The 15,343-nt window shown below is 38.1% G+C and overlaps 1 protein-coding gene across 2 annotated transcripts in view; it reads left to right on the top strand.

The window, feature by feature from the left end:
• Window positions 1-14,549, top strand: part of PLA2G4C (phospholipase A2 group IVC) — a 153,981-nt gene extending 139,432 nt beyond the window's left edge. For both annotated transcript variants that reach the window (XM_053702236.1, XM_053702235.1), the window contains one exon: window positions 14,147-14,549. In XM_053702236.1, coding sequence (XP_053558211.1) covers window positions 14,147-14,301 — 155 coding nt within the window. In that variant the 3' untranslated portion in view covers window positions 14,302-14,549. The remainder of the gene's footprint in view (window positions 1-14,146) is intronic.
• The last annotated feature ends 794 nt before the right edge of the window (window positions 14,550-15,343 follow it).

The following is a 15,343-nucleotide window of genomic DNA, read 5'->3' as shown; positions in this document are numbered from 1 at the left end:
ATAAATCGGCCCCTAGCATTTGAAGTTAGCCTAAGTCTCATGTTGTGCCACTTGATGACAGCCCAGGTTTTGTGGTGTTATTCCACTTGATAAACAGTCCAAAGGGGTGGCAGTAGGGGTGTATTTTGGCCTAGGCAAACAAGGCAATTGCCTAGGGCAGCAGATTGGGAGGGAGCAGCACTTTTTTGTGGATAAATTTGTAAAGTAACTTACAGTTATTTTCAAAGTATTATACAGGTATAAAATGAGAGATTTTGCCCAAAGAGCTTACATTCTAGGGGGTATAATAAGAGACTGCCCATCGAGCTTACAGTTTAGAGGTAGTTCTGAAACTTTCATTCATTCAGCTAGATAGCCAACCTTTAGTTCTGTTGGCTTTCAGCACTTAGTATTGTGTTTGGGGAAGTATTGTTTCAAGAAATCTGTATTTGTCTGATTTTTATATATATATATTGCAGCAATAGATAGATGTGTGTATGTCTGTGTGTGCGTAAGTACATCACTCTGTGTGTGTCTGTGACCTGTGTGTGTGTGAACATTTATTTTGGAAATGTCATAAAAAATTCATATTACTCCCTGACCCAAAAAATATTATGGCCAAAAAAGGTCTAACACTTGACGGGAGGGGGGGCAGCTGAATTTTGAGTGCCTAGGACAGCACAAAACCTAAATACACCACTGGGTGGCATCATACAAAATATATTTATTATGCACAAATTACAGAAAGCAAAATTTCGGGGTTGCTCCCTTAATCATGCTGTCAAAGACACTGATTAACATCATCTTTTTATACCCAAACACCACCAGACGGCGATAGAGCATACAATAAGGTTAACAATTTCTTATCTGTTACACAATTCTACCTTTAAATATCCTATTAAAAATAGTTAACAAATAATGTCATTCCTATTCTGAAAAAGTTGCAAATCTTTACCAGTGTCTAGCCATCCTGTTTAACACTGGACAAGTGTATATTTGCATGAATAGCAAAATTAAAGTGGAGATGTTAAGAAATAGTTGATCATATATAGTCATTTCAAATACTGATTTTTTTTTTAAGAATATATGATTGTTACAGAACCATAAATCTACCATTTAAAGTTTACTAGAAATATATTCCATTTACATTCTAAAGTGTTACTGTTTCCTGGTAAATTTAATTTTTTTTTTTTTTTAAGTTCTTCTGACTGGGATTCCAGATTTTTTTTTCTAACTTTAAAACCAACAAATTTCTTCACTTTTGTGGTATAAGCTTCCCTATGTAGAAACTTTTTATGTAAATATTAATGATTTTGCACTACACCTACAAAAAGTAAATCTTCTAGAATATAAAAAGAAGCAAAATAATTAATTAAATGCACATTAAACACTAAGGGGCTGAATTATCAAGCTCCAAATGGATGCCCCTTGTTTCCGTTGCTCCATAAATTGTCCACCTGCTCTGATGCCGGAGACAGAAATCAACCCGATTGATTGATTGACACCCCCTGCTAGCGGCCGATTAGCTGTTTATCTGCATGGGCCGGCATTGCACCAGCAGTTCACAAAAACTGCTGGTGCAATGATAAATTCTGTCGGCATTTATCGATGTGCATCGGACATGATACGCTAAATCGCATCATGTCCGCTCGCACTATGATAAATGTACCCCATAGTACATTTCTATCTTAATGGGAGGAGAGTCCACTGCTTCATTCATTACTTGTGGGAATTAAGAACCTGGCCACCAGGAGGAGGCAAAGACACCCCAGCCAAAGGCTTAAATACCTCCCTCATCCCCCAGTCATTCTTTGCCTTTCGTCACAGGAGGTTGGCAGAGAAGTGTCGGAAGATTCGGTGTAGTCTCTTATGGAGGGTAGTTCTCTTCGCAATGGGACTGGAGTTTTAAGTAGTCCTGTCTGCCTCTCAGTGAGAGCATAGGTGAAAGTTAGAGTCCAGAAATGCAGGGGGAGTCCATGTCAGAAGCGATGCTACTACCCTGTTACACTTGAAAGGCCATGTTCACATTGTGACTCCTTTTTATCTGTATATAATCAAGGGTTAATATCTCCTGAGGGGGGTTATTGAACAGGGGAGAATAATCTTATATGTTTATTTGATTTTATTATGCTTTTATGTGTGAGATGTTATGGGCTCATAGGCTGTTAAGGAATATACAGGTTTCACTTTCACTTTGAGAGCCATGCAGTTTAAAAGCTTGGTGCGCTTTTTTCTCATAGCAGGGACGGTCCTGCATTGTGCACTATATGATTATTCTCCTCTTTCCTGACTGAGTGTCTATCAGAAAGGAGTTCTAACTCTCTGTACTGTCTCGGTCATGGGAGGTGGGGAATGCCCCAGCCATTGGTATATAAAGGTGCAGGTTTTTTTGAATAAAATATTGTTTTATTTCTATAATTCTCTGGTTATTCCACTAGCGATTGAGGATTCTGTTACTTAGAGGGCACGCCCTCTATTCCTAAAGAGTAATTCCTGTTTATATTGTGAGGAGGCCTTAGTACGTCCCTCAATTATGTTCCATATGCCTTGATAATGTGATAATATCAAACATGTTTGATACCACTGAGCCCTCCACCTCTGAGGAGCTGTCATCCAGTGAGGTGCGTACCTTACATGCTTATCTCTCTACACATGCAGTTTCCCATTGCATTGCTGATTCTCCATCTGGAGGGGGCCATTTTTTTACCAGACGTTACTGTGCAGCTCAGACGGCGGTGTCTGTGGCCTTTAATGCTTTACCTCGCCCTGCTAAGCGCAAGCGAAAGGTTACATATTGCACTTTTCCCAGAATACATCAGATATTTTATTGGATTTAACTGAAAGGGTTATCAGAGGATGAAGTTCTTTCTGAGTCTTCAGAGTATGAACATTTTGGGTCGGAGTCTGCTGCCTCTAAACCTCTGGCTGCGGAGGAACCAGACTTTAGTTTTAGGAATTTACATTTTCTTCTAAAGGAAGTTTTTTTGACAAATTCAGTGGTTCCAGAGGCCAAATTGCCTAAGGAACCTTTGATTCCTAAATTGGTTAGAGTTTGAGGACAGGGTTGTAACTTATCTTTCCCTGCTCCTAATAGATGGCGAAAATTATTAAGAATGAATCGTTCCCGGTCCTCGACTCTCAATGGAGTTGTGAGGTTCTGTCCCTAAAAGGGATGGCGCTATCTTGACCCTTGCTAATGTATTACTATCCTGTTTGAGGATAGCTCTTCATTTTAAGAGCCCATAGATAAAGGATGGAAACTCTGTTAAGAAAGTTGTTTCAACATAAGGTATATTTGTTTAAACTGGAGGCGGCCATTGCTGTGGTTGCTGGAGAAACTATCTTCTGGTGTGACTCCTTATAGGATTGATTGGGGGCTCCTTTGATGTTGCTCAGGAAAGATTTATGGCCTTGAGGGTTGCTAATTATTTTATCTGTGATGCTATTAGGCAGATTATTCGCCTAAATGCTAAGACTTAATTTTTTTTCTGTTCAGGCCCGTCGAGCTCTGGCTGAAGTCATGTGCTGCGGATATGACTTCTAAGTCTAGACTTCCTTCCCTCCCCTTTAAGGGAATGATTTTGTTGTTCAATTATCTCCATGGTCACTGGGGGCAAGGGACCCTTCTACCGCAAGAGAATATGAATGAGTCTAAGGGACAATTTTCGTTCTTTTTATTTTGATAAAGCCCATGTTAGCAGTCCTCTGCTAAGCCTGAGCAAACCAAGAGCTCTTAGAAGCCGGCTCAGTCCTGGAATAAATCCAAGCAGAGCAAGAAGCCTGCCGAATCTAAGTCGGCATGAATGGGCGGTCCCCGGTCCTTTTCTGGATCATGTAGGGGGCAGACTGTCGCTCTTTTCAGTCACTTGGTTCAGGGACGTGCTGGATCCATTGGTCCTGGAGGTCAAAGCTTAGGGTTACTTGATAGGTTTCAAGTCGCAGCCACCCAAGGGCAGTTCCTCCTCTCTATCCTGTCTTCCTGACCAGAAATGAGGGAAGCCCTTCTGGGGTGCGTACGGGATCTGTCCTCTTAATTATTGTCCCAGTGCCTTTCGCAGTGAGAAGGTTTGGGATACTATTCAAACCTTTTCGTAGTTCCAAAGAAGGAGGGAACTTTCCATCCAATTTAGACCTGTAGTGCTTAAACAAGTTTTTAAATGCCCCCTCGTTCAAGAGACAATAGGTCCATTCTTCCCCTCATTTGAGAATGGCAGTTCATGACCACTATAGATCTGAAGGATGCTCCCTTCATGTACCAATCCTCAAGGACCACTTCCAGTTCATAAGGTTTGCGTTCCTGGACCAGCTCTTCCAGTTTATTGATATTCTGTTTGTTCTAGCTGGTATAGTAGTGAGCATAGCTGCCTTCCAAGTAGTTCAAGTACCAGGGTAGAATTCTCGGGTACTATAATAGTCTCAATGGACATGAGAACATTTCTAACAGACCAGAGACGTTGCTCGACATGTCTTGCCCTCCAGACCTCCTTAAGGCCATCTGTGGCTCAGTGTATGGAGGTGATTGGTCTCATGGTGTCCAGCATGGAGATCATTTCCTTTGCCAGGTTTCCCCTCAGACTGTTGCAACAGCGCATGCTGAAGCAGTGGAATGGCGATCATTAGGATCTGTCTCAACAGATTTTTCTGGACAACCAATCGAGAGAATTGCTCTCTTGGGGTTTTTATTTGGATCCCTTGTACAAGGGATGTCCGTCTCAAGACCATCCAGGGTGATTGTGACTATGGTTGCGAGTCTGTCAGGATGGGGTGCTGTTTGGGGTGCCAGGAAGGCATAGGGCCCATAGACTCAGGAGGAAAAGCTCCTTCCCGATCGCATTTAGGATCTTCAGGCAATATACAATGCTCTGAAGGCTTGGCCTCTGCTGGGTTCATCCCAGTTTATCAGTTTCCAATCAGACAATATATCCTCGGTGGCTTACATCAACCATCAGTGGGGAACGAGTAGCTATGAGGAAAGTATCTCAGATTCTGGAGTGGGCGGAGACCCACATTTGTTCACTGTCAGACAACTGGGAAGTGGTTATCCTCAGCAGATAATACTTTAATCCGGGGGATTGGTCTCTCCATTCCAAGTGTTTGCGGAAATTTGCAAGAGAAAGATCTTATGACGTCTCTTTACCAAGTTACCCAGATATGGGTCGAGGTACAGGGATCCACAGGCGGAGCTAACAGATGCATTAGCGGGAACTTGGATATTCAATCTAATTTATCTTTTATGGCAGTTTCCACTACTTCCTAGTATAGAGGCTCGAATCAAGCAGACATCAGTGATACTGATTGTTTCGTCTTGGCTGCGAAGGATATGGTTCACGTACTAGTGGGGATGTCGTTATCTCCTCCATAGAAGTTAACTTGTCGTAGGGATCTGCTGACCAAGGTCTTTGTTCATCTATGTCTAGATCTATGAGGCTGACTGCGTGGAGATTGAACGCTTAGTCCTAGCCAAGAGAGGGGTTTCTGAGAGTGTTATTTTTACTCTCATTCTAGCTTGTATCTGGTTGCTCATTGCATCTATCATATGGTGTGGAGGACCTACTTAGTCTGTTCTCCAGGATGAACTGGAGAAGTGCTTTTCTGCAAGTCCCCTGAAGTGGGTAGATTTTGGCCCAGTCTGTGTAACTGCACAAGAGGTTCGCTGAGCTTCCTGATGTGCATTCACTTGTTAAGGCTCTGCTAGTATCAGACCTGTGTTTAGATCTATTGCTCCTCCTTGGAGTTTGAAACTTGTTCTTTAGGTTTTGCACGGGCTCCATTGTAGCCTATGCATCAAGAAGACATTATACTATTGTCTTGGATGGTTCTTTTTCTACAGGCTATTGTTTCTGCATGCAGAGTATATGTGATTACTGCCTTGCAATGCATCCCTCCTTATCTGACTTTCCATGCTGATAAGGTTGTTCTTCAAACCAAGTTAGATTTTCCTCCTAAGGTTGTGTTAATTTGCAACATCAATCAAGAGATTGTGGTTCCTTTCAATGTAATGCTGGATTTGCTTTGTGCCTTGAAGTCCTATCTTCAGGCCATGTAGGAATTTAGACAAACTTCTTTCTCTGTTTGTTCTTTTTCCTGGGAAGCGTAGGGGTCAGAGGGCCTCTTCGACTTCCTTATTTTTTTGGCTGAGCAATGTCCTCTGTTTCGCATGAGACAGCAGGACATAAGCCTCCTCTGAGGATTACGGCTCATTCAACTAGAGCTGTGACCTCTTCTTGGGCCTTTAAGAACGGGTTTCTATGGAGCAAATTTGTAAGGTGGCCACTTGGTCCGCTTTACATTCTTTTGCAACGTTTTACAAATGTGACATTTTGCTTCGGCGGAAGCAGCTTTTGGGAAAGGTTCTGCAGGCTGTGGTGCCCTTAGTATAGGGTCCGCCTCCTTTTACCCTCCCATTTTCTTCATTCAGTGTACTCTAGAGCTTGGGTATTTCTTCCTACAAGTAATGAATGAAGCAGTGGACTCTCCTCCCATTAAGATGGAAAACATAAATTATGCTTACCAGATAATTTCATTTCCATCTGTGGGAGGAGAGTCCACTGCTCCCGCCCATTTCTCCAGGGGCGGACCGAAATTTAATATTATTCTTCTGGCACTATTTATATCATGATATTTCTCCTACTGTTCCTTGGCAGAATGACTGGGGGATGACTGGAGTGGGGAGGTATTTAAGTCTTTGGTTGGGGTGTCTTTGCCTCCTCCTGGTGGCCAGGTTCTTAATTCCCACAAGTAATGAATGGAGCAGTGAACTCTCCTCCCACAGATGGAAATTAAATTATCAGGTAAGCAGAATTTATGTTTTTTTAAGCATAGTACTAAGGTTATTCCCTGCCTCCCCTAGTCCTGGATGCTGCACACGATGTTGAAATCTATGGAATAAGATTGCTGTTAAAAGGAAAGCATGTGTGATTCCTTATCATTATAGATAAATTGTGACATACCAATATAAATCTAAATTGTCAAAAACAATTTTAGTTTTATATTTTAAATAAAAAACTTTTTTAGCATAAAAATCGTTAAAGGGACACTGTACCCAAAAATTTTCTTTCATGATTCAGATAGAGCATGCAATTTTAAGCAACTTTCTAATTTACTCCTATTATCAAATGTTCTTTATTCTCTTGGTATCTTTATTTGAAATGCAAGAATGTAAGTTTAGATGCCGGCCCATTTTTGGTGAACAACCTAGGTTGTCCTTGCTGATTGGTGGATAAATTCATCCACCAATCAAAAACTGCTGTCCGGAGTGCTGAACCAAGAAAAAAGCTTAGATGCCTTCTTTTTCATATAAAGATAGCAAGAGAACGAAGAAAAATTGATAATAGGAGTAAATTAAAAAGTTGCTTAAAATTGCATACTCTAACTGAATCACAAAAGAAAATATTTGGGTACAGTGTCCCTTTAATTGCAAATACAACTTTTTTTTGGAAGTACATTCTTCTTTTTTAGAATTGCACTTTTGTTTTTTGGAAATACAATATGATTTTTTTTTCTTTTGGAAGTACAATTCTTTTTTTGTAATTACACTTCCAGTATGTGTACAAAAGTGGAGAGAAAAAAAGCCAAATCTTACACATTCCATGCAAAACTCCAAAAATGCACTGGACAAAATTATTGGCATCTTCTAAATATTATTGCATTGCAAGTTTGTGATGCTCCTGTAATTTGTAATTAAACTCACCTGTATAAATTAACAGGTGCTGACAATATAGAAATCACACTGGCAACCAGTTAAAATGGTGAAAAATTGACTCAACCTTTCTGTTGGGTGTCTCTGTGTGCCACACTGAGCATGGAGAAGAGAAAGAGCAGCAAAGAATTGTCTGAGCATTTGAGATAAAAAATTGTGGAAAAGCATGCACAATCTCAAAGTTACAAGTCCATCTCCAGAGATCTTAATGTTCCTATGTCCACTGTGTGCAACATTGTCAAGATGTTTACAGCCCATGGCACTGTAGCTAATCTCCCTGTATGTGGATGAAAGAGAAAAATTGATCAAAGATTGCAATGAAGGATTGTTTGAATGATAGATGAAGAACCTTGATCCACTTCCAGACTAATTCAAGCTGACCTTCAGGCACAGGGTACAAATGTGTCAGCTCACCACTATACGTCGCCATCTGAATGAAAAGGGACGCTATGGTAGGAGACCCAGGTGGAACCCACTGCTGACACAGAAACATAAAAAAATCCAGATTGGAGTTTGCCAAAACTTACCTGATGAAGCCAAAATCCTTTTGAGACAATGCACTGTGGAAAGACAAAACTAAATTACAGCTTTTTGGTAAAGCCCACCATTCTACTGTTTTCAGAAAAAGAAATGAGTCTTTTAAAGAAAATAATACAGTCCCTATAGTCAAACATGGTGGAGGTTCACTGATGTTTTGGGGTTGCTTTGCTGCTTCAGGCACTGGAAGTCTTGACTGTGTGCATGCCATTATGATATCTTAATAGAGAAAACTGGCACTAAATCCAAAACCCCTCTGCCTAGTATGTAGGGATTCCCCCTTTAAAAATCTCAATGGAACTATAGAATGCAGAAGCAGAATACTGGTGCTAGGGTGATAACTGGGAGTTTAATTATAATTTTATTTAAGTGCGCTATGCGATAAAATAGGTACTTACAATTGCCAAACAACAATAGACAATTAACAACCAAATAGGTAAATAAATACACAATGTACAAAATTGCTAGATAAAATAAGTTTACTAGGTAAAGTGGATATACAAATTAAAAATGTGTCGACACAAGCTAAAGCCATAGGCTGAGTAAGTCTGGAAACATCAAAGAAAAAACTACTATTGTGTATCGAGTGGAAGATCACATGTCGTCTGAACCCGCCTCACAGACGTCAGACCAGCTAAGTACAAGTACAGCTAAGCTCCGGTGTCAAAAGAGCCGTTGTGAGCGGTACTATTAACTGTGTGGCTAAAAGGACAGCCATAGTCTATCGATCTGCAAACTTACTCTGCAGAGTTGACTTTTTTTCGATTCACATGCAGATGATAGCAAGATTTGTGCTCATAATCAAAGCTTGGCTTTGTGATATGTAATGTTCGATTTTATAGTATATTTTTTAGCTTGTGTTTTTAATTTGTATATCCACTTTACCTAGTAAACTTGTTTTATCTAGCAATTTTGTACATTGTGCTTTTATTTACCTATTTGGTATTCTGCTTCTGCTTTGCATTATGAAATCTGAAGACTACCAAAGAATTTTGTGGTGCAATGTAGGGCCCAGTGTCAGAAAGTTGGCTCTTGGTCAGAGGTTATGGGTCTTACAGCAGGACAATGACCCAAAGCACACATCAAAAAGCACCCAGAAATGACTTAAGACAAAGAGCTGGAGAGTACTGAACTGGCCAACAATGAGTCCAAATCTCAATCCCATAGAGCACCCGTGGAGAGATCTCAAAACAGCAGTTAGGAAAAGGAACCCTTCCAATCTGAGAGACCTGGAGCAGTTGGCGAAAGAAGAGTGATCCAAAATTCCAGTAGAGAGGTGTAAGAAACTCATTGATGGTTACAGGATGCGATTGATTTCAGTTATTTTTTCCACAGGGGTGTGCAACCAAATATTAAATTGAGGGTGCCAATAATTTTGTCCAGTCCATTTTTGGAGTTTTGCGTGGAATGTGTCAGATTTGGCTTTTTTTTTTCCACTTTTTTGTGTCATACCAATGCAAACAAAATAAATAAACATGAGAATGCCTAAACATTTGTTATTGCAACATTTTTTTGGGCGAAGTGGTGCATTATTTGACAGAAATGCAGGGGGCCAATATTTTTTGGCCATGACTGTATGTCCACTATGCCAGTAATGTTGCAGTTCAAATACAACAATAATTAATTTATATGTTTCTGTTATTTTGGAACTGAAAAGGTCAATTTCAAACATATGCAAATGGTTGTTGATTCACACTGTACAAAGTTATCAAATCAATCCAAGTGCCTGTAATGTACTGACAGACCTTGAAAAGAAACATTAAAAACGCCGGAAAAGACCTACAAGCAGGGAAACAATTGACTTCTGTGGCTAGACACTTCTTCAACAAACATAATTCCAAACAAGGGGACTTAAAATGCAAAATACAAAAGGTTAAATTTGGAATTAGAGGAGGTGATGTGGAAAAAACTCTACAAAAAGCTGAGAGTAAATGGATTTTTCTCCTCAATACAGTTTATCCATCTGGTTTAAACGAATGCAACAACTTTTCCTCTTTTTTATGATTGTGCAATATACAGTAATCCCATATTGAATATAGTCTAATCCTTTTTAAACTCTATCAAGAGCTAATTATACACCAAATACTATTAGTATATCAATGGTGGATCAAGACAAACTTTCAATACAATAGATAGCAATTAGATGAATTATTATACTCTTTAAAATCATAAAGTTGTTATTATATAGTAATAGGTTCCCCTCATCATTTAAGATATGATTCAATTCAAATGCCACTGAATGCAGTATGGCATTAATGATGAGAACTTTATATTTGTAAATTATGTATCATTTATATTATAGGAGAACATAATCTTTATCTAACTATTCACTATTTAAAAATGCTTCAGTTTATTTTTCCTAGATATTGTAACTCTTATTTTTTATTATATAGATTATATTTTTTATTTTTTATTTATATAATTTCTGTTTATTATTTCTCACTTTAGTTCACAGTCACACTAGGTATTATTTTTTTTTTCTCACATACAGCAGGTTTGTCACAATCAATTGCACTTTTTCTTCAAACATTTCAAGCAATTTTAATGTCCTGCTTAGCTACCAGCGACATGTTCACATCAGCACATTTATGTCACCAACACTTATAACTACTATTATAGTTTAAATGAAATATTGATCACAAGTAGTTTATTTTATCACAGCAAGATAAGTTACGTTTCACATTTTTCTCTATTAATTCTCCAACACTACTTCACTGCTTACAGGTATAATTCATATTCTGATGATACACGTTTCACAACCTTATTCTAAATATCTGAATATAAAGAAAAAACTCTTTTGGTACAACTTTGAACACTATGGGATAATTATCTTGCTAACACGAAGTTCTCCCTCTAATCTGCAGATAGACATACATGAAGAAATGAATTCTAACAAATATATCAGGGAACATTTTTGACTTATTCCTTATGATTAGACATAACATAAACACAGTATCTGATCACCTCTGATCTACCTTACGTCACAGGAGGACTGTAGGTGCGGTCTATTCATAGTAGGACGAGGATTGGTAAACCATCAATGACATCATCCTTAGAGGCGTGGCTATCACGCTTTATAAGTCCGGTACTTGAGCGGCGCGCTCACTCTTTGAAAAAGCTGCAAGGCGAAACATGTTAGGGACATTAGGGTACTGGTGATGAGCCCTTGGAGCTCATGTATTTTTAGTTTGCCTTAGGTAGCCTTAGTGGTTAATGAATTATTATTACTTTAATACTTAATTTAAGACTGGGATGTGGGCAACACTTGGGAGTATTATCGTAAGATCCCAACACCTGACCTCAATCAGCGTGGGGCAATACTTGAACTGCTTTAGTTTCCAAGTGGAGCACATGCACACTGATATGCAAATAAGCGGCCTCTCATCCTCACTAGTTTACTAAACATTATTGGTGAATATTCTCTTAAGACATAATACACTGCTAGAAATATTGTGTTGGTAATTGTAAGTTGGTTTTCACCCGTACTATTCTTATATACATAATTAGTGGATTATAACATAAGAATTTACATACTGCTTGAAATACCGTGTTATGAAATTTTTGGCATGTTGAGAATATGGGATACCGGAACATACTTTAGCTGTTGTCAATACTAAATTTACTGCTATAGTTACAACGCTATTTATATAGTAAGAGCATAAATAGCATATGCCACTCAAGCATACCAGCCTCATCGGTGATACTATGTACTATAATTGAGCACAATATAGGTTAAACCTCACACCCTGTACAATCAGCGGTGTATGCCCAGAGGAATGAGAGTTAATCAGTATTCATGATACACACCCTTAAACTCGAGTAATAGCTGGTGATATTGCTAACGCCAAATTGGGCGGCGTTACTGCTGCTGTGAAATATAAAAATTTAAACACTACTGTTTACACATATATATAGCTTTACTACGGTAGCTAAGCTCGAGTCTAACAACAGACGTTTATCCTCTCAATCCCCTGATGTGCTAACTGTTGGATACATAGTACGTGACAGTTTAACGTAACACTGGGCAGATTGCCAATGCTGCTATCGATGAAATCTTTTAACACTATTGCAGACACACAGATCGCTATTGGCAGTGTTCTATTTTGAGTCAAGTAATTGGTGATTATACCACAGACCAATGGTAGGCAATAATCATATATATAATAAAAGACAAACTTTATCTGCAATAGCATTTTAGTATATTATAAGCATATATGCTCAAAATCTCACGCATGTGCCACCCTTGAATGGCAATCAAGCTTACTATAATAATGCTCTTGTCCGGTTCTTATTTAGGACACAAGCTCACAAATTAATTAATGTACCTCCAGCTAAAGTTAATGAGCTTTCTGAAGCAATACCGATGCCAACCTTAACAGTGGCTGAAAAGCAAGCACATATCAATAAATCTAATACCTGGAGAGACCGATACTGTATAATTATATACAAATACGAACATATGAGTTTTTGTGACAACCTATATCCAGCATAAGCAGAACAGCTGCTATAGTACAGCACCATTACTTCTTAACAAAGTTAAATCAAGTTAACGATAGAGACAACAATAAACACAAGCCATCCGTTAAAACAATACAATAAGGATATTGAGCTTTTTGAAGCAGCATCCTTACTATCTTCATTCGTGACTGCATGAAATCTTACACTATAAATCATTATTGTGAGTGACTGACACTTCACGTTTATACATAAACACGAATATATGAGATCAGGTGTTAACCGCTACTCAGCATAGGCAGATGAGTTGCAATAATACAACGTTATTTGTTAACCAAGTTAAATTAAAAGAACGATACATACTCCAGAAATAAGATGACAAAGTTATAAGTCATCCAACACTAATATTGCCATTTTTGAATTTAAATGGGAGTAAATAAGTTAACTATCATTACTTGGTTAATATAAGCCTCAATACTGTCAAATTTAAGCAGTATATTCAAGCTCACGTTGATATAACCACACGGAATTTTAACCTGTTAGGGACTAAAATGCCACTAGCAGTTGAATATTAACCCACTCTACACGATATAATAAAATATATATAATCTGGTATTATCTACTGGTTGTTTTAATACCACACAATAACAACAATAGTGGGGATTCATGTCTGCTATACCCAGCATTAAATAATCTGAGTGAGATTATAATAACCTCTAGGCTCCTAAGTGTGTTTTTAAGTGTGTGTTTTTCCAATTTTAATTATGCTTCGAATAAAAGTTAATTTTTAACTTATTATAGTCACCATCCGCAATCTCTATTGCACATCCTCTGTTTTGACTATCTAATGTTATCTTAATTTGTAATACTATATAGTTATGTAAACCCCCAGAGTGCTATATATGTAGTCTTTATCAAGATACGGCTGACTCAGCCTATCTTGTAGGTTGTTCATAAATTCTTTCACTACATAGCACCTAACCTCTTTTACCTCATTATTAATGTGACTGAGTTCACACTTTGTACCAGAGAATACAGGGGAATAACTAATATCGTCAAAAAGTAGTGCCATTGGTAGCTTTTTCCCTTTTTTCAAGACCTTAAAAAGGGCATTTGTATTAGTGATTTGCATTTGTTTAACATGAAGCTAATAGGTTTCAGGAAATGTATCAATGGGAAACACAGTTCACTTGCTAACCTAATAATTTGCCCTAGATTGAAAAATCTTTATTCCCAACTTGTAATACGAGCGCACAGATTCTCTCAGTATCAATTGTACTCAAGTGCAAGTACTGCTCAATATCTTGCACCAAATAGTGTTCCACTTGTAATGTAGCCCATAGTGTTTCTAAGAAGATTTGGGAAATGCAATACATTTAATTTTTCAAAAATATATTCTATTGACATGTTATGCTTTGGCTAGTGTCATAATTAAATGTAATCCAAAGTACCATATAACATTTTATATTTTCACAGGTAATGTGCAAGAAGTAAAGGCAAAATATCCAACCCGTAAACTGGCCTACACAGAATCCGAGATTGAAGAACTTTTGCAATTTTCAAAAATGAATGTGAAACTAAGCAGAGAGGATATACTGAGAAAACTAAAACATATTACTGAAGGCATTTAGATAATAGAAATCATAGTTCTGCCCTCATTACTATTGGAATCACTGTATCAATAATTAAATATAATAATAGAAATGCTTACAAATGATTTGTCCATTTTACTCATGAAGCATGTTTACTGTTAATATCATCTAGAAGCATGTGTTATATAATTACTAATACATCTTTATAAATATGCTTTGTCTATGGAAAATGCACTTTATTGTCACTGTTCAATCTCTTAAATAAAACACTTAAAATATGTGATACACTTAAATGTTTATATGTTGTATAGTGAAGAAGAGAAAAGTGCAGGAATCACACATAGAAGCAGAAGCTTTTAAAAAATCGAGCAAAGTTTTAGGGAACCTGCTCTTTTTTCAAGCTAACACAAGCTCGTGCATGCTTTCCCTATAAACATCAATGGGGAGAGCCAGCTAAAAAAAAGCCTAACATCTGTGATCGCGCTATAAAAAGCTCCGTAACGCAGCCCCATTGAAGACTATGGGGAAAAACAAACTAATGTTTAAACCTAACGCCCTAGCATAAACCCCGAGTCAAAACACCCCTAATCTGCCGCCCCCAACATCGCCAATGCCTGCCTACAGTTATTAACCCTTAATCTGCCGCTTATGATATCGCCGCCATCTAAATAAAATTATTAACCCCTAATCTGCTGCTCCCAATATCGCCGCCACTATACTACATTTATAAACCCCTATTCCGCCACACTCCGACATCGCCGCCACTATATTAGTTATTAACCCCTATTCCAGACCTCTGGCCTCCCACATCACTACCACTAAATAAACCTATTAACCCCTAAACCACCAGCCCACCACATCACAACAACCTAAATTAAACTATATTAACCCCTAAACCTAACCCTAACGTAACCCTAACCCTGACACCCCCTAACTTTAACATAATGAAATTAGATCTAAATTAAATTTACAACTATTAACTAAATAATACCTATTTAAAACTAAATACGTACTTACCTTTGAAATAAAACTTAAGCTAGCTACAATATAACAGTTACATTGTAGCTAGCTTAGGTTTTAT

This window comes from Bombina bombina, chromosome 2, assembly GCF_027579735.1.
Source record: "Bombina bombina isolate aBomBom1 chromosome 2, aBomBom1.pri, whole genome shotgun sequence".
Lineage (NCBI taxonomy): Eukaryota > Metazoa > Chordata > Amphibia > Anura > Bombinatoridae > Bombina > Bombina bombina.
This window is presented reverse-complemented; position numbering and strand designations above follow the sequence as displayed.